At 37.8% G+C, this 22,042-nt stretch overlaps 1 protein-coding gene across 2 annotated transcripts in view; it reads right to left on the bottom strand.

Annotated features, from left to right (window-relative positions):
- Window positions 1-704: 704 nt before the first annotated feature.
- ZNF292 (zinc finger protein 292) overlaps window positions 705-22,042 on the bottom strand; it is a 93,016-nt gene continuing 71,678 nt past the window's right edge. Inside the window, exons 1-4 of one of the 2 annotated variants that reach the window (XM_043438921.1) lie at window positions 17,787-17,805; window positions 17,170-17,306; window positions 15,197-15,338; window positions 705-10,269 (exon numbers count right to left, since the gene is read on the bottom strand). In XM_043438921.1, the coding sequence (XP_043294856.1) occupies window positions 3,124-10,269; window positions 15,197-15,338; window positions 17,170-17,273 (7,392 nt within the window). In that variant the 5' untranslated portion in view covers window positions 17,274-17,306; window positions 17,787-17,805 and the 3' untranslated portion in view covers window positions 705-3,123. Of the gene's footprint in view, window positions 10,270-15,196; window positions 15,339-17,169; window positions 17,307-17,786; window positions 17,806-22,042 lie in introns of those variants that run through there. The other variant, XM_043438920.1, reaches the window with a different exon arrangement.

The following is a 22,042-nucleotide window of genomic DNA, read 5'->3' as shown; positions in this document are numbered from 1 at the left end:
ATCCGACCTATCCTCTATACTGTGCCAACTGCCCTTCTAAAATTGGTACCTGATTAGATTGTTCAACATAAATGCATTCAGTAAGCACTTAAAAATCAAAATATGGTGAAGATAACACGGCATACGAGAACCTTCATGATCTGGTCCATCTGCCTCTTTGGTTCAGTTTCTCCAACTCCCTATCTTTCCGCACTGACCACCATAATACTGCAAATACTGCATTATGCAACTTCCCACCTACAGCCGACAATTCCCTTTTCCCCTCTGACCAGCTGTTGACCTCTCATTCATCTTTCAAGACTCATCTTTCTATAAACACTCATAACCACTTATCTTTCTCCCTGAAAACAGAGCATTTCCTCCTTAATATCTCTAGCTTTTATGTAGTTTTAATAGCTACAGCAACTGTGTTTGCTTACCTGATCACAATTTGCCTTGTTAAACTCTCTGTCCAGCAGTTTAAAAAAATAATTTACTTATGCTGACTCAATTTGACATTGCTGAAAAATTCTCAAAATGTTACATTTCACTTAACTTGATGTATTTTGAATAACATGTTCTGACTGGTAAGATTCAAATTCTCTGGGTTTAGAAGAGAGGAAAAAAAAAATCCACTTTTCAAATGATGAAACCTTAGGCAAATTTACACTGTGGGAAGAAAGTATCTCAAAGGGATTGAGGAAAAGTATACCAAGAAAAATATATACTTTTTGATTCTTTTTTAATACTTAGGCATTACATTCCGTATCAAATTTTACCAACATGCTGTTGTTCTATAAATTCATCATTTATTTTATACCATAATTTGATTTTTCTGTTCCATGCTAAAAAGCCCACTATTCCATAATTACTTTTAGCATACAGTACCTGGAATATAAAAAAAATTAACTCAATGTTGGCAAATCTCCCCCCCCCCCCTCCGCCGACACGTAGGAGAACAATTACAGAAACGTCTAGTGGTTAATTTTCTTAAGCTAATAAGCAAAAGAAAAGCCCCAATACATTGGCATTTTCCCTTAACAGGCTCATCACTACATTCATCAGAAATAAACCTATCTGCTGCCGTACTATAGAGCAGTTTGCCAAATTCCTACCTTTAAGAGTTAGGTCAACTTCTAAGAAAACTGTAGGAAACATTCAATGTTGACAAAAATTTAATATTAAAATTATTCAAAGTTAAGTTACTATTAATTTAGAAAAAAAAACCATGTATTAATCACCCATAAGAACAATTTTTATTTTAATAAATAACAGTGGGCTTACCAAAGGGTAGAGATTTTAATGTGTCAAGTTTTATGCATATTGGTAATAAACCTTAAGGAGGTGAAACCAACTATTCCATATACCCCATTCGGCCCTAAAAATAAAACTATAATACTTTAATAATAAAACTTAAAAAAATATTTCCCAAAAGAAAATAATTCACTCCTTGACCATGCTTATTTATTCAGAGTACCAGCAATTTCAGTTAATATTAAGTGCTTCATTTTTCCTGCAAGTCTGATGTTGCACAGGGAATATACACATTTTCATATCACAATATCATCAATATCTCAGGCAAATAATATTGTGAATGTAACTGGTTTATAACAAACAAAGTAAAAAATCAATGCTACTATTCATGGCAAACAGAAACAAAAGTAAATTTGAAAGGATGTTTTCTTTTGTTTCCAGTACTGATTTTAGTTGGACTTCAAAGGAAGGTTCATAAACTCTCCTGAAATAACCTCTATCTCTGGCCGTAAATCCACAGTATAAATATGGTGAATAAAGCTAAACTATAAGAGCTAACTATATACTGAATAATCAAAATAATCAATTATAACAACTAATACTGCTCTGGAAGACCAATCTAATGAAAAAAGTATCATTAGATATGGCAGGAAAATACAGACAAATCTGTACAATCTAACATCTATAAACAGTAAAATCAAAACATCCAACTTCCTTATAGAAAGTGTTTTATCTATGTAATTATAAATGTTTAAGGAACTCTTGCATTTTATAAACACAAGATGGGCTCACTTTGATGATACCAATTTTAAGATTTATAAAAATGTTTAAAAAAATCTTTCCACAAAAGTTTATACAGTTTAAAGCTATACACCAATCTATAAATCTCAGAAAATGGGGGAGGGGGGGAACAAAACCTTTATAAGATCACATGTATAAAACAAGAAATGAAATGTGATTTTATTTAAGGCAATACTGGGCTACTTCACAAATCACCACCTCAAATATTTACACTGCTCCACACTACTGTTTCTATCACATTCACAAAGGATTTTTTTTTTAAATACGAAATGTTTAAAATCTTTGATGTAGGAAATCCTTTATTCACATTTCCATTATATTTCATGGAATCATAGTAACTATATCCAATTAAAAGCTTTGAAAAAAAAAATGTAGCTATAGGAAATTCCTAAAGAATCTGCTTTAATTTCACATGTATACCACCCAAAAAATCCTGGAAGGTAAATTTACAAAGCAGAGCAAGTTGTTGATATAATGTGCCTACTTTGTGAAAAGTAAATTTTTTTTGGAGATCATCTTGTAAATAAATGTTTTATGTAAAAAAATCAATGAACTATGGCAGAGTTTCTAGTTTTTAGTTCAAAAAATTCTTAAAACAATAAAAGAACAGTTTTAAAAACTTGATCACTTGGTTAAAAATTAAAATTCCAAATATAAATGTGTCATTTAATAGTTTAGACTTACACACTGCTGGTGGCAGCAAATGATTTACAATAATAAATATATACAAAAAAAGGTATCTACAAACAAAGAGTACTGTTACACATGAGCAGTGACCTGGTGAGACAAATCAATCACACAGATAACTCAGTTTAGTTCATGAAAAGGGCAACTGGCTGATAGAAATTTGAGGTTTAGCTCAACTATTTACAGTAACTGAAGTATGGATTCTGTTCCTCAAGTCCCATAGGGATAAAAAAAAGTTTTACATGACAAAATGCCATGTTTTTTTTTTTTTTTCTTTTTTGGCCAGGTTAATTCATGTCAGCAACAACAAAAAATAACGAAAAAGTTTCACAATTTTAGCATGCTTGATGGCTTCCTATTTAAAATAAAACTGTAAATAATGTATTTATAGCACATCAGTTATCAGTACTGCCCTCTCCCTGTGGCTTTGCCCATACTGATGTCTTTCATAACAGACACATCTGGATCATTTGAATGTACTTCAAGTTTTTTCAGACTGACGGTAGGTTTCATTTCCTGAAGCTGCTTTAAGACAAGCTCAGTGCAATCTTTCAGAGTCTTGTCTAGAACAATTTTTACATTCTCACTGCACTGAAGCTGTGTTGGATTGGCAAACTGTACAAAAGTTTCACTTTCTTTACAAGAACATATATGATTTCCACTAGTCACGGCAGTCTTGTCGACATTTTTCCTTGAATTTGAATGAGATCCTTTTTTACTCCCACTATTGGGATGATCTTTGTCGGTATTTTTCTTCTGTTTCACTGCAGACTCCTCCAGGAACTTGAGAAAGGACACCTCAAACCCCATTGGTTTAAATGAGCTCCAGTCAAAAGATGCAGGGTGCTCCTCAGTGGTCTGAATGGCGACAGCAGTCTCTTCTTCCTTGTGTGTACCACCTAATTCAGCTGCTGGGGCTGGTTCGGCCTTTTCAACTTTTCTCTTTTTATTTTGGGAGACATTTTTTTCTTTATTAACTCTCTTCAAATTGCTTGTTTTTTGTTTTTCTGACTGGCAGGGGTTATTTTCCTTAAAATCATTACTTACGTTTGAAGAGGTCTGAGGCTGGGCCTCCGTACTTGTGTTGTCTTCATTTATTAATTTGGTAATAAATAATTCTGTTAGTTCATCCACTTCATCTTTTTCATTTTTCACAACTTCCTTCTGTGGAACTACAGCTGTTCTTGCATTATCATTGCTCTCTGATACACCTGTGTCAGAATCCTTCACACCAGTCTTTTCAACTTCTTGCTCAGAAGTTTCCTTTAATTGTGAGCTGCAACACCGTTTGAAGACAATGAGGAGATTGCGGTGTTGTGATGTAAATGCCTTAGATAACTTATGGCATTTATAATGTCTGATTATATTGCTTTCACTTGTAACAACTGATGTACACCCCTTTATCATACATGGATACTGGGTAACAAATCTGCTCGTACATTCAGACAAGGCATCATTTCTAGCCTTTATAGAATATACATGCTTTCCACGTTTCAGAGAGTAAGGCTTATTTTCTTCAATCTGCACAATCTTTGCAGTCTTGTTTTCCAAATTATTTTTTTTCTTTCGTTTGGTCTTAGGCATTTTGACTCCTTCCCTTCCAGATCTGTATTTTGTCCCCCGGTGTTTAGACTTTGTCTTTTCTTGGTTTGCTTTGCTTGATATGTTTTCCTGACCAGGTGTTAATCTTCGTGGCCGGATGAGATGAGCTTTATGTTTGTCATTATGCTTATTAAAGATGTGTCGGAGGAGATTAGACCGGGTTGCATATATTCGGTCACAGCCTTCACAGTCACATTTGTATATGCCGTCTTCTTCAGTTTTACTTCCCCTGGCCCCGATTCCATGATCTGCCTCAAGATGAACAACATAGTTCAAATATGTTGTAAATGAAGATTTACACTCTGACTGATCACATGGAAATTTCCCAACATCCACAGAAGCGGTCATACTTTCAATTTCTTCAGGCGACATCTCGTGAAGCTTCATGTAGTGTTGTATTAGGCCAGTAATTGCTTGGAAAATACGGGAACAGTCACTCACCTGACATCGAAATTCTTTCACAGTTTGTTTCGTCTCAATGTCTTCACTCTCTTTACCAGCTTCACTCTCTTCTTCAACCTCTGCAGAAAATGCAGGCAGATCTGATTTGTGCACAGCCTGGTAATGCAGAATTAAGTTCTGCTGTATCGTGAAAGCAGCAAAGCAACCCTGATGGACACAGCGGTAAGGTCGGTAGGGACTGTATCTCGTGGGAAACTCAGGAGACTGAGAAACTGGCTTCTTGCGTTTCCTCTCCTCCTTTTCCTTTTTGTGTCTCCTAACTTTCCGTCCTTTGGTTTGCACATTTGTGAGAGGATTTGTATTACATTGTTCTGAAGTAATTGCAATCACTTGAGAAGAACTTTCTGTTTTTTCAGGACTTTTTTTTTCTAGAAGTTGTTTTTCTGGGATCACCGCTATACTACTGAGGGCGTTTTCTTTCATCACCCCTAACCCTAGAGCAGGCTGGGGCTCCCTTTTATTTTCCTCTGTCAGAGCTAGCTGTCTTTTCACTTGTGTAATTCGTGGGGCTGATGAATTTTCACTCTGAGATTTTCTTCCATAAGGTCTTTTTATTTTTAATTTGACCATTTCTTCTGTTGTAAAATGATGTACCAACTGACAGTGTGCCCGAAGATTAGAGTTTCTTGTAAATGTCTTTGTACATGTAGGTACTACACATTTAAATGGAGCAAATTTCAGCTGATTCTTCTTAATTTCAAGAATCATCTCTGGAGTGTACTGATGAATTTTCCCGTAGTGCTTAAACAGTGCATCTTTTGTCATAGCACTGTAATTACACCCTTGGTTTTGACACACAAAGGGCTTATTAACTCTGTCATTAAACTGAATGTTGCTTATAATTTCAGAAACTGGCTGAACCACTGTGACATTTGCAATTGATTTCACAGGGGTGGGAGTCAGTGTCACTGATGTATTTATCAGCACACACTGGGGTGCTGGAGTGGACAGGTCATTTTCTAATTTTAATTTCTGTAAGCCTTCTAAAATCTCCTGCATTTGATCCTCCTTATGTAATACTTCAGACTGAGGAATGCTACTTTTTGTTGGCATGACACCTATGAAGGAGGGAAACTGAGATGACTCAGATAACTTGTTATTTTGTACAGTGTTTACTGAAGGAAGCTGAATGTTATAATTTATTTGAGCATTCTGTGATGTTTCACCAATACCCTGAGATCCATTTTTTACCTCAAGTATTTGAGAATTCATAGCACTTTTAATAATTTCAAGAGTCTTTTCAAAGTTTTGTATGACATTGTCTTCAGAGATCTGCAAATCAGAATTTATTGAAGGTGTGCATGAATTCAAAGCCATCATTTGGGAATCACCATTTTCAGTTTTTAATGTTAAAGGAGCTAACACTGTATGGGACTCAAGACTGGTTTTGAAGTTTTCTTTCACATCAGTCATAAACAACTGATTGTCAACATTATTTAATTTCTGTGTTAGATTTTCCACCAAACCCTGAGGTTCACAATTGGGAATTACAGTGGAATGAAGGTTAGTAGTTGGTATCTCAGTGCTCTTTGCTATAAGTCCCATTGCTGTCAAGTCACTTGTTACCAAGTTTTGGGGAGTATTAGGGGCAATTAGTGGAGGAGTAACTTTCTTTCTTCTCTTAGAAGCACTGTTTCCTTTCTTATTTAAATGACTAGACCTTGTGTTCTGAGGACCACTTATAACTGAAACACGTGAACTGCTACCAGTAAAATTTTGTGATGGCCCGCTAGAATTAGGGAATGAACCAGAACACAAACCATTTTCAACAGTCTTCAGCAGTAAGTCGTTTGTTGGGAAAACAGGCAAGCTGCCGCACTCCTCCATGGAGGAAGCTTTGGGGCTTGGGGTCCCGTTCTGGCCTGTCAGCAGGGGGCTCGGGTGGCACACGGTCTGCAGCAGGGCTGGCACAGGTGGGTTTGGCATCACTGTCGCGTTCACCTGTGCTGCGTCGGAGACACAGCCTGTGGGGACGTGAGGGAGCGCATCGGCGCCCTCAAACGTACTGGGGATGCCAGCCGTTTCCAAAGCCTGCTTGATGATTTCGTTCCCCTCCTGACTAACACTTGTATTAAAGCTAGTCACACCAGTCCGAGGAAATGTATTTGGTAAAAATGTTGAGGAGCGGTTTTCAGCAGCAAGAAGTTGCAGGAATGATGGATCTTTAAAACATGCTTCTGGACTGAATGTAGACTGTTGTGGCTGCTGCAAGTTTACTGCATTTGTAGAGAGAATCATGCTGGCAAGAAGAGAAGGCTGCCCATTATTCTGTAGAAGTTCTTGAGCAATTTCTGCCCCATCCAGTGGTTTACAGTAAGATCGCTTAGACAAGTGTCCACCCAGAGATCTGGGGTTGGTGAAAGCCCTGTAACACCTGCTGCAGATAAATTTCCCATCTCTGATGATCGCCGGCCATTTAGCCCTTTTGTTGTGCTTGGGTTTTCTCTCTTTCCCATTTGGGCCCCGCCCGCGGTCTTTCTTCACTTTTTCCGGTCCAGGCTGTTGGGCGCCAGTGCCACTGAGGTCATTTGCAACACTGACTTGTGAAGGAAAAACTGCATTCTCACCATTCCCTCCCTTTAGAAAGGAGGAACTGGTGTTTCCTTCGATCTGCGAAGAAAAATGATTTGTATTATTTTCCAGTTGGGAGAAAACGGAGTTAGTCCCACTGTCTGCTGGTGAAGGGAAGAGAGACACGGAGCTGCTTTCTGCAGGTAACGGAAGAAAAGGGTCTGAGCCGCTGTCAATATTCAAAGGCAAAACCGTTTTGGTTAGGTCTTCCATTTGTGCTGGCAAGGTGGTGCTAGATAAATTCTCCATCTGGGAACATAACAGACCACCACCCTGTTCATTCTTATCCTGAGAAGGTATATTTGGATTTATGACACTTTCCACCGAGGGCAACAGTGGGGTTGACACCCTTGCTAAATGAGCTGGGAAAATGGATGATGCGACATGCTGCAACTGATCAGAACAAGCAGGAGTCCCGCTGGCTTTGGTCTGTGGTGTAAAAAATGCGTTACTAGAGCTGCTCACCTGCGATGGCAAAAAATAAACAAACTTTCCATTATTTGGTGTATTTAAATTGTTAGCTTTCTGACCCCTTTTGCTTTTGCGTTGCATTTTGAATGCTGCATACTGGTCGGGGTGTGCTGTCTTCATGTGTTTCCCAATACTCTGTGAAGAGTTATAAGTTCGAGTACATCCCTCAACCTGGCAACTGAATTTCTGAACTGGTGCTTTTGGAGGCACTGATGGAGTTCCTAAAGAATTACTGACGCTGGGCTGTGGTGGAACAAATGTGATACTTTCCAGCGTCTTCAGAGGTAAATTATAAAGACTGGATGATGTTTTAAGGTTACCTCCACATTCAAACTTGGGAGTTGGTAAACTGTTTTGAAACCCTGCCTGGTTTTGCACAGAAAAGGTCATCAGGTTGCTCACTTGTCTTTCTAAGTTTTGTGTGGTCATGCCGTCCATCTTGAGGGCTTCTGAGGCCACTAAAGAATTCTGAGTAACGTGGGTTTCATTAAAACAATCCTGTTCCTTTCTCTCCTGGAAATCTGTATGACACAAATCATTACAAGCATTTTCAACTGGTGTATGTAAGTTTGTGACCAGTGATTCACCAGTGCTTTCCACAGTTGAGTTTTCTTGCTTTCCAAAGTTCCCCTCGATCCCCTGATTGAGGGACACCTTAATGGACACGGCTACTTCACTGGCCTGAAGCAGAGGAGTGGTAGCCGTGTTTCCTAAACCATTTGGCAGTGCTCCATCAGTCTGCCCGAGCTCCAAAGCAGAAATCTGGTCTTGTTTGGTCACAGGTGATTCTGCCTTGCTTTTATCCCAAGCATCACTTCTATCAGCTGGGATGGTGTTTTCAACACTATTTTCTGAAGGAAGCATGGATCTTTCTTTCTCAGAGTTCCCTTCTGCACTCTGACTCACTCTGGAAGGCTGAACAGAATCTCTGGCTGAATTAAGTTGGTCTTCAGGAGGCAGCACTTTTTCAGGAGTATTGTGATCTTCCAGATGCTTTTCAAGCTCACTCTGAGAACGGTAAACTTTACCACAACCTGTGAACTTACATGTGTAGGTGTTATAATGCTGTGCTTCATGGTCATACAGTAAATAAGCTTCTGAGAAAACCCGGCCACATCGAGGAAACATGCACTTCGCCCTGAAGACCGGGTGCTCCTTGCGGTGGGTTAAGAGCTCCGCGTAGCTGTTGAAGCCGGCCCTGCACTTCATCTGTATACAGATGTACGGCCTGCTGCCACAGTGCATCTGTAGGTGGTCATTCAGGTGGGCGACGCTTACAAAATGCCGCCTGCAGTACTGGCAGATGACTTTTCTGCTCTGCATTTCAAGAAAGCGCTTGGCATCTTCATTATCCTTATGTCCCTTTACGTGAGCAATTAAATTTTTAAAGTACTTAAAGCCCTTTTTACAACATGTGACAGGGCAGTTGAACTCGTTCACAGGTACTGGTTTCTGGACTGGGGCCGCCTCTGGCTCGTAAGACTTGTCTCTGTCATCAGTTTCATCATCTGAGCCGTCGTTGTCGTTGAACACTATGAAGTCTGCGGAATAGAGACTGTTCTTCTTGATCGGCCGCTGCTCCTGCTTGGCCACAGCATTTGTCTTCTGATTCTCGTTGGTAGTTGTGATCTTAGGAGGCCTTCCCAACCTTCTTAATGGTTTCATAGCTGCCAGTCTCTCTTTACTTGACTGTTTAACATGCAACGTGACATGAGGGACGAAGGTCTCTTTAGAGTTAAAGCTCTTTGCACAAATGGGGCAACTGTAAACCCCGTCCTTGTAATGTTTCTGAGCGTGCCGCACGATTCGGTGGCCGAGGAATTCCTTGTCACACAGCACACAGTACTGCATGTAGGCCTGCCAATTCCTGAACCGAGCCGATATAAACCCCCTCTCTCTCAACTGTTTTATCTCTCTCTTTTTCTGCTTTTCATCACAAATGTCTCTAAGGAGGCCAGAATTAGCACCAATTCCACCATTCACAGAAGTGTCTTTACTCTCTTCCTGGTAGTCTGCTACTTTCTCATAAACCTCACTGTCATTTAATTCATCTATTGAAGACACGATGGATGCTTCTTCTCCCATCAATGCAAGACACTGTCGTTTTAAAGTTTTCCAATCCCAGAATTCTGGATCAAAGGGCCACTGAGTTTTCAGTACAAGTAAGAGCTCACAGCGTAGGGAATTTGGTATTGGAAGATTCTCTTCATCATATTTCTGGTCTGGCTGGTTATACAACATTTCCACAGCATAATATGCATCTACTGTAGGCTCAATAAGAAATTCACTCAGTTGACAAGCACGCTTAACTTCCAGATCATCAGGCAACAAGCATGAAATGGTCTTGCAGATAGATATTTTCACTTCAGTATTTTCTGTAGATTCCAGGCGAAGAGCTTTTACGCATAACTCTATACAAGTGGAAAGTCCAGCTCCTTCAGTCTGTGAAGAAGCAAGCAAGAAATGTTACCTTAATTTACACTCATCAACGCAGATTTGTAAATTTAGTAATTTTAAAACTGAGGTTTGTTTTCTCAAATTTTGCAATAGCCCATCTATGAAAATAACCCCTCCCAAGCACTGTGGCTGTGTGTGTGTGTGAAATGAGCTGCAGAGAATAGCAGAGAAAACATAAACGCTGGTAGCTAAGACATGAGTATAAAATCATGTAATGGCCAGACAAACTTGGATGCTATTTAACTTCTCTGATCTTTCACATCACAATATAAAATAAGAGATCAAAACAACACTTAAACTTAATGAAACTGTTGTGAACATTAATAGATACCATGCATCTAAAGTATCATCTTTTGCACATAGTAAGTGATTAAGAAATGTCGTTAACTTTATCACAAATTTCATTTCCTAAGTTTGTATTTACAATCCTTCTGAAACAACAACCCTCTTAGTTTAGTTACAAAACTGAGAATGTCCCCATAATCCCTAACTCATTAGCAATGAAAAGAGATTCTCATATTTGAGAATAAAGTCTTTTTTAAATACTGGGAATCCTAATTCAATCATAAGGTGAAGTGAAGTGAAATGAAGTGAAAGTCGCTCAGTCATGTCCCACTCTTTGTGACCCCATGGAATTCTCCAGGCCAGGATACTGGAGTTGGGTAGCCTTTCCCTTCTCTAGCGGAGCTTCGCAACCCAGGGATTGAACCCAGGTCTCCTGCATTGTAGGAGGATTCTCTACCAGCTGAGCCACAAGGGAAGCCCAAAATTGAATGCCAAATCACCTACCTTATGACTGGAACATCCTGAGAATTAGGAGTAGCAGGAGACACAACAAACCTTTTATCCTTTTGAATTAGCATCTTGAACTATTATGATAATATAGCAGTAACAAAGGTAAGAGTCATTTGAAAAATATATGAAGAGATAAAAATGGGTTTTAAGAGGCTAAAAGACAACAAATAAATGAGAAATAAGCCAGTCACAAGATGTGGCCACATTCAGGGGAATGAAATATATGTGCTTTAGACCAAAGGGCAAGGAAGTCAAAAGAAGTTCAAAAGAGCTGAGAGGATTTGTATTTTCACAGGTTAAGAAGGAAACAAAATATTTCACTAAAAGGGAAGCTTAGATTTGTGGGCCAAGAGGACAGCGAGTGAGACAGGCTGAGAAACTGGACTGGCCATCTTAATGTTGTAAATCAGCCTGAAACCTTAACAAAGAAGGCCAGCAAAACAATGTCAAAATTTTTGTTCTTGTGAGTTTTTTGTCGGTCTGTGTATGTGTGACTGAAGATTAAGTTTACGGGTATTATTCATTTCATGAACTGGTTATATGACAACTATCTTTAGAGCTGAGTTAAGAGAGAGCTAGGTGGACAGCGTCAGAACTGAGTTAAATTACAGAGCACTGAACTGGCGTCTGGAGAATCAGGAGTGCTTAGTGTGGGAAAAAATCACACACGTGGCGCTCAGAGGCACGTCGTGAGGAGCGAATGGAGGAGAAAACTGCCTTTTCTTCATGCTGTGTTTCATGACTCTTCGGTTACTAGGAACTGTGTCTGGCCAACACCACTTGCGAGTCTAACAGGTAAGCGGGTTAGGGCCTCCTCTTCCTTCACTCAGCTCCTACTCACAGGTAAGCGGGTGAGGGCCTCTCCTTCCTTCCCTCAGCGCCTACTCACAGGTAAGCGGGTTAGGGCCTCTCCTTCCTCCGCTCAGCGCCTACTCACAGGTAAGCGGGTGAGGGCCTCTCCTTCCTTCGCTCAGCGCCTACTCACAGGTAAGCGGGTGAGGGCCTCTCCTTCCTTCCCTCAGCGCCTACTCACAGGTAAGCGGGTGAGGGCCTCTCCTTCCCTCGCTCAGAGCCTACTCACAAGTAAGCGGGTGAGGGCCTCTCCATCCTTCCCTCAGCGCCTACTCACAGGTAAGCGGGTTAGGGCATCCTCTTCCTTCACTCAGAGCCTACTCACAGGTAAGCGGGTTAGGGCCTCTCCTTCCTTCCCTCAGCGCCTACTCACAGGTAAGCGGGTTAGGCCCTCTCCTTCCTTCACTCAGCGCCTACTCACAGGTAAGCGGGTTAGGGCCTCTCCTTCCTTCGCTCAGCGCCTACTCACAGGTGAGCGGGTGAGGGCCTCTCCTTCCCTCCCTCAGCGCCTACTCTGCACCAGGGAGTGTGCCGAGCCTCGTGCTTTTCCCGGCTCAGCAGTCCCGATATCCCACTAGTCAAGAAAGACGTATTACAAAGCAACTGGCAATGGGTCTCGGCAAATATGAGATCCTTAAAGGTAGGGCTTTATATTTCCAACTCTTTGACTGCAGGCGTCTAGGAAAAAATAAATCAAATGATGAACCAAGTTATCCGCCCCATTTCCTTTACAGATCTCAATTACAGTTTAAGAAGGAAATAATTATTCTAAGTCATTATGTCAGCAGCTGGGCAACAATTCTCAACAACTCCTGGAGCTCTGAGGTACAGAGGGGAAAGGGGCACACCAGATAAACATTCCTGTTCTTTCCTCTACTGCTCATTCCTGTTCTTTACTCCTGAAAATGAAGAGAAATTATTTCAGGAGGAAAAAAAAAGCAAAAGATACATGTAATAGTTACTGACCAAATACAGATCTTAAAAGATCAAAGACAGTTAGAATGTCTTTTGGTCCCTACTTTCAAACCCAAAATTATACATACAAATACTTCATGTCATGCTACATCCTAGCTTTCAAGGATCCCTAAGACCTGTTTGGCATCCCATCCCATGCAGTGGTAGCACCTTTGGAAGCTGTCTTTGTGTACTTTTAAAGTGGAAACCAAATGCATTCCTATAAGGATTACTATAACAAAAGAAATTAGTTTTGTAAAAGCTGGATTCTGATTTTTGCTAGTAAATGAACGGAAACACATATGCAATCTCTATTATCACTGCCCTTTAGAATTTTGTCTCATCTACTGTTTAATCCATCTGTTAAGTGTTTTCATGTCTATGATTATGTTTTTGTATTTCTAAAAGTTCTTTTGACTCTCTTTAAAATCTGCTTGGTCATTTTATAGGACCTCTCTTTTTCACACTTTCATTCCTTATTTTATATCTTTAAATATATGTATCTAATAGATTTATCAGACTGTATTTAAAGAATCAAGCAAATGATTCCATCGTTTTGTCTACTGAAATTCATTCACGTTGGATTGTTTTGTATGCTTAATAGATAGTGATGGTTAACTTATTTATGTCTTTAAATATATGTTATTTATACTTTTTATCCTTTAAAAAGTTTAATCCTACTGTTAGCTGTCTCTGCAAAAACTGCCCATGGCTGACACTTTCATTATAAAGCTGGATGGTGAACCTATCTTGAGAAGAGCTTTATCAAAGAAATCATGTATTGAAGGTATGTCCCTCCAAAGTAGTTCTTCATTTGCTTCTGCCAGGGATCCCAGGCATTTACCAGCCCAGGACTTCACCCTTACCTTTTTAAATATTACTTAGGTAGGGGAGCAAACTCCACTACCCCAAAATGTGTCTCTTTGACAGGAGGATTATTTTAGGCTGATTATTTTTAAAAAACAGAAGACTAAGGAGGTTTTTCTTGTTACCCCCCAAAACTCCTCTTTATTGACTAAAAGAATTTAGAAAAAGGGCCTGCTCCTGTAACAGAGCTATTTCCAGACATATCTGCAAAGAACATGGGTTGGGCACGGTGGAGGAAACTCTCTAGGGCCTGGAGATCAGAGTCTACCATGTCTCCTTGTTTCTTCAGGACCCAACAAGCATTTGCTTTTCCATTTCCATGTGAACTCCCTGCTTTTGCTCCGAAGGCCCAAACTGCCACTCCCAACATTCTCTCTTTGTCTTTAACTGAGAGCGGTAATTAAGGTGAAGATTTTGGCCATTTTGGCAAGCTACTTAGTTTTCTTGGGCCTCTCCCAAGTATATATGTTATTAAACTTTTGCTTGGTGTTCTCCTGTTAATCTGCCCCATGTCTGTTTAATTCTTAGAAGAGCCAACATAACTAAGAAGGAAAAGGAGAGGAAAAGGTCTTCTTCCCTGACACCCACTTGATGTGGGGATTCCTGGTTATAGTGTAGGGTAAATGTGGACCCTAAATCTGTGTGAAGGCAGACCTATGGTTACAATTTATTAGGAAAAACATTTTCCTTCTCTGACCCACAGTCCAGTTGGACAAGGTTTCCAACCATCATCTGTGTTCAAGTAATATTTTTCTAGTTCACTTTGCAATGAAATTATAGTACTTTACAAGTTAGTGGAAAGGAAGTGGGGGACATGGAACTCAGTTCTAAATCCCCAACTTAAAAAGGGCCCAAGATGCTGTATCTTATCTTATCCCTGTGTGGATATAAAACTTCAAACCCCTAAGCTGCTCCAAGTACTAACACCCCACTCCCCAGCAGGTTAGGAGAACCCTAGCCTCAGCTCAGTTTCTACTCCAGTTTTGAGGTTCCTCTTCTTTTTAAGTCTAGGGAATTCCCCACTATTCTTGTAATTAAGCTGCTAACCACTAAGAACAATGTTTTATTTCATCAAGTATTTCTGGGTCTTTTGTAGAAGAAGGAATCTTAGATACTATAATCTGCCAGACAGCAAACAAAGGAAGCTATATTTCTTTTTACACTTTCTAAATTTACATAGAACCAAATTATCAAAACAGTGTTAACACCTAGAAGAAAAACTGTGGAATGATAAAATATGAGTATTATGTATACAGTGCTTGTCTTCAGGCTAAGAGCAAGCCCCTGGCTATCATTTGCATTTTTAAGTTTCTCTGTATCAAGTAAAATTAAGGACTAATAAAATCAATATTCAAAGCATTAATTGAAATAAAAGTCACTGGAAGTCCACATATTAAATGTGTAATTTACACATCTGAAATTAAGATACCTTGATCATTCTTACCTCTGAATTAATAACTTTAATCAGGAAGAAAATGTGATATACTGTCTTGGTTAACAAAGAAAGTTGACGACATCTTTCTAGGTACACTTGAATAGATGGTTCTACTCTCTGCTGTAATTTACTCCAAAAGAGAGTGAGTTCCCTAAAAAGAAAAAAAAAAAGTAAGTTGGAGGTGCAATGTAAAATCATGAACTTTGTCTAGTAATTACATTTGAAATTAAAACTAGTTTCAGATTCTAATGCTATATGTGGAATGACGTTTAAAAGAAAAAGACCCTCAATTTTCTAGAGACTTATTAAATAAAATCAAGATATGATTTATCACTTAATATTAAGATTTTTCAATCTCAAAGAAGCACTCACCCTTTTACTAGGAAACCACCTGACATTTAAATAAGATACATACCCGACATTTAAACAAGATACACACACATCTGAACTTTAAAAGTAATAAGAAATGCAAAATATGTGTATATATAAAATGCATCAATGGCAAAATGATTTTTAAAAAGCATTTAATTTTTATCTTCTAATAATTTATTATTAGATAATGTTAAGAATCTATGATGACATAGAACCCAGAAGAAAACAACTGCTCTGTGCTACCGCAGTGGAAAAAAATAAAAGACTTTGAAAAATAAACTTTGAAATTTATTCCAAATGCAATCACACTGTATTTCTCATAGAAAATAACCCTACTGAACTGAGAAATTTTCTACCCTTTTACCTATCATCCTATTTCTCTCTGTCCTCCACAGTTAACTTCCACACAAATCTTTGCTGTTTCAAGTATTCTCCATATAGGCCTTTCCAATTAGCTCCTCAGTTTCCAGTCCTGGAAGCTTTGCCCTTTTCACCATCCACTTGAGTAACTTGCTCATCTACTGGATTTTAACCTGCATATTGAGGACTTCAAAATCTGTCTCTCTAGTCTTGACCACTTTCACCTCTTTAGTTTTTTCTAAGACTTCCCCACTTTGATCTCTCCTGAAACTTGAAAGTTAATACATGAAAAGGATAATTAACATTCTTTTTGGTTCACTGCCCTTCTAATTTAACACATCATTATCACTGACCCTATCTATCAGCCTCTTCAAACATTTCTTTCACCTCACCCCATATCCACAGGAAACTTTAACTCCCCAGCTGAACTACTTACAGGCTTTCGAGTTGACTTTTCTATCTCAACTCAATTCTGTACTGCCACTTCCTACCATGAGCTCACCCTCACAGTTCAGGTAAATATTCTTAAATTTCAGAATGCTGTACACTAAATTTTCTTTTGTGTTTCCACGATACAACACTGAAGACTAACAATACAGTTGACTGACCAGATAAATTGTCAGTGTGAGCTAACACTAACTTAAGACAGCTGATCTTAAGTTTTCTGACTTAACTCAAGTAATTATCCCTGCTATCTGTATCCTCCCAAAGGACGATATATATAACAGGTTTGCACACTAGGGAATGTACCATATGAAGAAATGTGTATTGAAGAATTTAGTGAAGTATTAATAGAATGACACCTCGTAAGTGGGTAAATGAACTATATTTCTACACGTAAATGACTAGCACCTAGTTATGCATTAACAGCAAAAAGTGTGCAATATGCAAAGGAACAATACATACATTAAAGGTGGCTTCCATATCTGAAAACATTTTTATTGTAGTATTAAATAAAATAAGCCCTTCTTTCATCTTCCAACATTTAAAATTTTCCTAGTCATAACTGATCATTATATGATCATTACTGGTATACTGAGGAATTGTGTGGTCTCTTAACAGAAAAAAATTTTTAAGTTATAATATGAACTACTTGATAATCAGTTTACACAGCATACAGTATCTGAAAATAAGCTTTTTTGTCTTGGTAACACTAAAAAGATTTTTAAAAATATGTTCTTAAGCTATCTGCACAACCTATCTGTAATCTTACTTAAAAACCTTCTCTTTTCAAAAGAAAATCAACTCACCAAGCACAGTACATATCTCCCTGTTGAAGCTGACGTGATAAAAATGCAGTACATAAGACAAGAGCACTTTTTTCGTCACCCTCAGATTCTAAGTTACAGATCATTTCTAGGGCATCTTTGCAATCAACTTCTGAAATCTACAGAGAAAGGATACAGAAATATGCCATAAAATGGTTTTAGGTTAGAATATATAGTAATATACTTTACAATTTTTATTAGGTATGTACAGATCATTTTCTATGGTAAAACCTCATTAACTCATACATTATCAATTTATAATTTGTCATGACTGGGCTACTGTTTAAAGAAATAATCTTTCTTCAAGTCAGAGAACCAATGATCTTCAAAACCTTTATAAGTATTCATTTATATGTAAATAACTAATGCTAATTACAAGCAACGCCTACCCATTAAATCAGGTCTATAATACTGAAAAAGAAAAGCTGCTACTTGTATTTTTTTCCGTTTATCCAGTAATTTAAAAAGCATTAGAATGAACAAAAAGACAGAAACATTTACTGGATATAGACTAAGAAACAAAGTGTCTATTCATTGCAGGGAATAAAATAAAACATGAAACATTTTATGTAGCTATACCACTTTTAAATGAAGCTCACCTCAGTTTTCTATAAATCTCCATTATTTTTCTTTTCATATATATTCATTCCATCTCAAAGCTTGTCAAGTCATGCATGCATAAGTATAACCTAGATGAAGGCAACTTGCTTCATTTAATTATGCACTTACATCTATTGCTTATTTTTAAAAAATTAAAATTTATTATCTCTACTACAATGATTTACTACAATAAACAATCATAATGTACCTATGATCTCTATAAGGATTTGCTTTAAGATAAAGATGTGACAAAGAGCACACAATCACAGATCACTGGTGTTCCACAGAATTAACATGGTACAACTGTCAAATGGCAAAAAAAATTGAAGATCGATACAAACCATTAGCACCCATGTATCACAGAGCTAACTATACATCTCCCTGTTAATCTCTGTGCCTCCTCATTAATTTTTGAGTACAGGAAAAGTGTGTGTGTGTGTGTGTGTGTGTGTAAAAATGTAAGGTGTTTAGAATTAAACAAGTGTCTGAATGGAAATGTGGTAATCCTGAGGTTTGATCTTTGACAACAAGGATAAAGACTGCAAGGGGACAGATTCAGAAGTTCCATTTTACATATTAAATCGAGCTAGGAAACACTAAGGCCCAACTCTGAATCTATGTGTTTAACAACAATCACTCCTTAAAGTAAACAGGAAGTTAGTGTAAGAGTTATGACTAAAACCCAAATCCTGGAACTCTCTGGCACAGTACGTTTTCCATTATTCCTGTGTCTGCCTCTTTTGTACAGATCTTTATCTATAAAGAACCCTACGTAAACAAACACAAAAAGGGCTGAACAATATATATTTATACAATTAATATTTTCAAATACCTACAATAAGTTAAATGTATTGTTAGACATTTTATACATGTATGTAATTATTAATCTTAATTTTTCTACTAGACAGGCATTAGAAACATTTTACACGTAAGACGTCAGTAATAACAACAAAGAGCAGCTACTCTACTATTCATTCGTGTCCATTTCTTCAGAAGCATTGCTAACCCAGCGCAGTGGCCTGCCTGGTACACACGACTGTTTCTTTTTAGAGACAAGACGCAGAGAATTAAGTTACTTGCTCAAAGCTGCATGCTTAATTAGCAGAGTCAAGATTTCAAACCAGATCTAGCTTCAAAGTCTGTGCTTCTTCTAGACTTCTACATAAGCATATTACATAAGCGCACTGAGGGTCTTCATTGATCAATGCTGATTTTACAAGTTCAAGTTTTAAAAAATTCTTACATCACGCAAGTCTAATTTATTTTGAATCAAATTTTCATGTTTTTTAAAAACCTAAGGTGTTCTTACTGAATGCTTAAATAATGCAAAATATGTACATTATATATAAGAAATTAGTTTTTCCAATGATATTACCTATATTAGCTTACACTTAATAATAAAACATATATTTATATCTATCTAAAATACAAAACCAACAAAGGTAGCTCCTATAAATCCACAAATATACAACATACTAACTGAAACATCTGCTATATTCAATTATATTTCACTTTTTATTGGTATGCTAAGGAAGCAATTTTTACTAAGCACTACTCATTTCCCTAATATAGATACCCCACTTGAAAAAAAAAAATAGGACACTATAGAGAAACTGAAACCTAATCAATGGCTGAATTAAAACTGTGCAAGTGAAACATAGGTCAACTTTAGCCATCAATGAGCAAGAACTATATTTTATAATCCAAGGCAGCATAAAGTAAGGATTATCAATATACTACCAATATAGGGACTATTTATATATTACAGATATCTATTCTGTATTGCTTTGAAAAAATGAGCAAAAATTTAACACTAGAAAATTTAAAAATATGAATAAAACACTGGAAGTCAATTAGCACCATCCCTTTGCTAAATCCCTTTGTAAAGTGTAAAAATCATTTCAAAAGTGCAAATAATGACTTTTATGTTTTAATATAGCCTTCTGCCAGATATTAAAAAAATATAGAACACTTCATATTTTACATACATTTACCAAGTGCACTTTTAAAATGTATGGGCTTGAATACATTTCAGGAGAAGCTTTTTGCTTATCAAAATAAAATTGCTTTCCTCCATTCAGAAAAGGACTTAAATCGTAAACCTGTCACACTAAAATAATTAGCTACTTTTTTTTTTAACTCTCAGAGTAGCAACATCTTGGGCTAGATTTAAAAGACAAATAATCTATAGTGTTAGGGAATAAAAAATTTCGTAACTGTTTATGGGAGCATAACTCATAACCTTTTTTTGGGGGGGATGGTAGCATGGCCCGATTTAAGATGTGTAGGTTCTTTGATTCAGCAATTCTACTTATAGAAATTTACCTCACCAGTGTACCCCCAAGAAGAATGAAAGGATGTATCAATAAGTACCAGGCAACAATTTAAATGTCCTCTAGTTTGACTAAAATATTAATTAAAAATCTATACTATGGAATTATGCAGCCATGAGAAAGAATGAGGTTGATTTATAAGAAATGACATGGAAAGATGTCCATACTAAGAGCAGGAAAAGTCCCTATCAGCCAGGATGTGTGTATGTTTAAAGAATGTTTATATGTAAAAATATTAGAAATAAAAAATTTCACATTTAATGATTACTTGGGTCAGATGGGAAATAACAGAGACAAAGGAGATTTTACTTTCATGTTTATTTTGACAACAAAACCAGGAGAAATACTGAATATAAAATAAACACTGCTAACTTCATTTTTATACTGACACCAAGAACCTAGGCCAAAGCCCAGCCCTTATAGAGAAGCCAGATAAACACTGGTCTCTCAGCCTCGCTCCTCGGCCATCCACCAGGGCTAGCTGTTATTTCCGTCACAGTGCAAGGGTCCTGAGAAACAGTCAGCCCTTGCTCACAGGCTCACGGATAAAGACTAAAGGTCCAGGTCATGGCTGACTCTAATATCTACTGCCACCTACTCTAAAGAATGGGTAGAAACCTCAAGTGTTTACAAGAACCAGGTAGGTAAGGGAAATGTTTGCAGTGGGCCATGTGAGGGAGCGCGCATGCCTCCTCTGAATGGGGCAATGTCTGGGCAGTTGCTCCAAAGTGATTACTTTCCTTGGGGCAGAAGGGATGACAGAATTTACTTCACTTGGAACAATCAATATGTTTGTAATAGAAAAATAAAAGAATAGTCAAACAATCTCTAAGTGAAAAGAGATTCCTAACAAGGAGCGTTGTCAGACTTACACATATCCTGTTCTGTTCTACAGTATTGATCTAGGTTCGCTTCTGGTGGGGAAACTGATTCTGTGTACTCTGCTTAAAGAACATGGAGTATCTTAGTTTCACCTGCTTAAAATGAGAAGGGAAAAACAACTTCCCATGACATCAGAGACACCCAGGGGCCTCAGAGAGAATTTTCCCGAGGAGCTCCCACAGCAGAGTGGGCTGCTGTTACTTAACTCCGGACAATTAAACCAAGAGGGAATTTAGGTTCAATACTGCAAGATTTTTTTGATTATTCAGGATAGCTAGAAATAGAGACTTTCCTGGAGATAACAGATTCATAGTCTTCAACTTCAAACAGGACTTTAAAAGTTAATGTAACCACCCTATCTTTAGATACTTTCCTGCCAGAAGGTACGCGTCTAAGGGTCCGTCCTTTACTCACTTACAACCCTCTTGGTGTTTAGAGGACACCTTTCATTTACTTAATAAAAATCTGCTGAAGGAAGGATGAGCAGACGGACAGACTTAAATAAGGGTTGGGACTGAACTGATAATGAAAACTTAAATGAAGCTGAAAAATACATAGAATGCAATATCATAATAACTATTTAAGGACTAAAAAATGTCACACACATTTCAAAAGCTGTATCTCAAGAAACTTTATACATCTGCCAATGAAGTTGTCTACAGAGTTATTCTTGACTAATAAGAAAATTTCAATCCTCTATTTAGCTCCTATTACAGCAATGAAAAAGCCATTACCTGAGATAAAAGAGAAACACTAAAGAGAAAAATAGCTAATATCCAAACTAATGATATCTCCTAAGCCAGAGCCCTTGGCTCTACTTCATCTGGTCTAGAAACTGCATCACTCTTCCCAGGATCCTCATTATCCAAAACATACACAACAGGCTTCTCATCTTGGTCCAACGCTATCATCTTCCTCTTTATTTTCTATTCTCAAGAAAAATCATACAATCACCATTATAATTCCAACCTTTAACCTCATGTGGGCATTTAGCTTTCTGTCAGAGGTTATCTTTGTTCTGGATTCTGACTGCAGTCTCC

This window comes from Cervus canadensis, chromosome 20 (genome assembly GCF_019320065.1).
Source record: "Cervus canadensis isolate Bull #8, Minnesota chromosome 20, ASM1932006v1, whole genome shotgun sequence".
In the NCBI taxonomy this organism is placed as follows: Eukaryota; Metazoa; Chordata; class Mammalia; order Artiodactyla; family Cervidae; genus Cervus; species Cervus canadensis.
The sequence above is the reverse complement of the archived record's forward strand: the minus strand, read 5'-3'. Positions and strand labels throughout refer to the sequence as shown.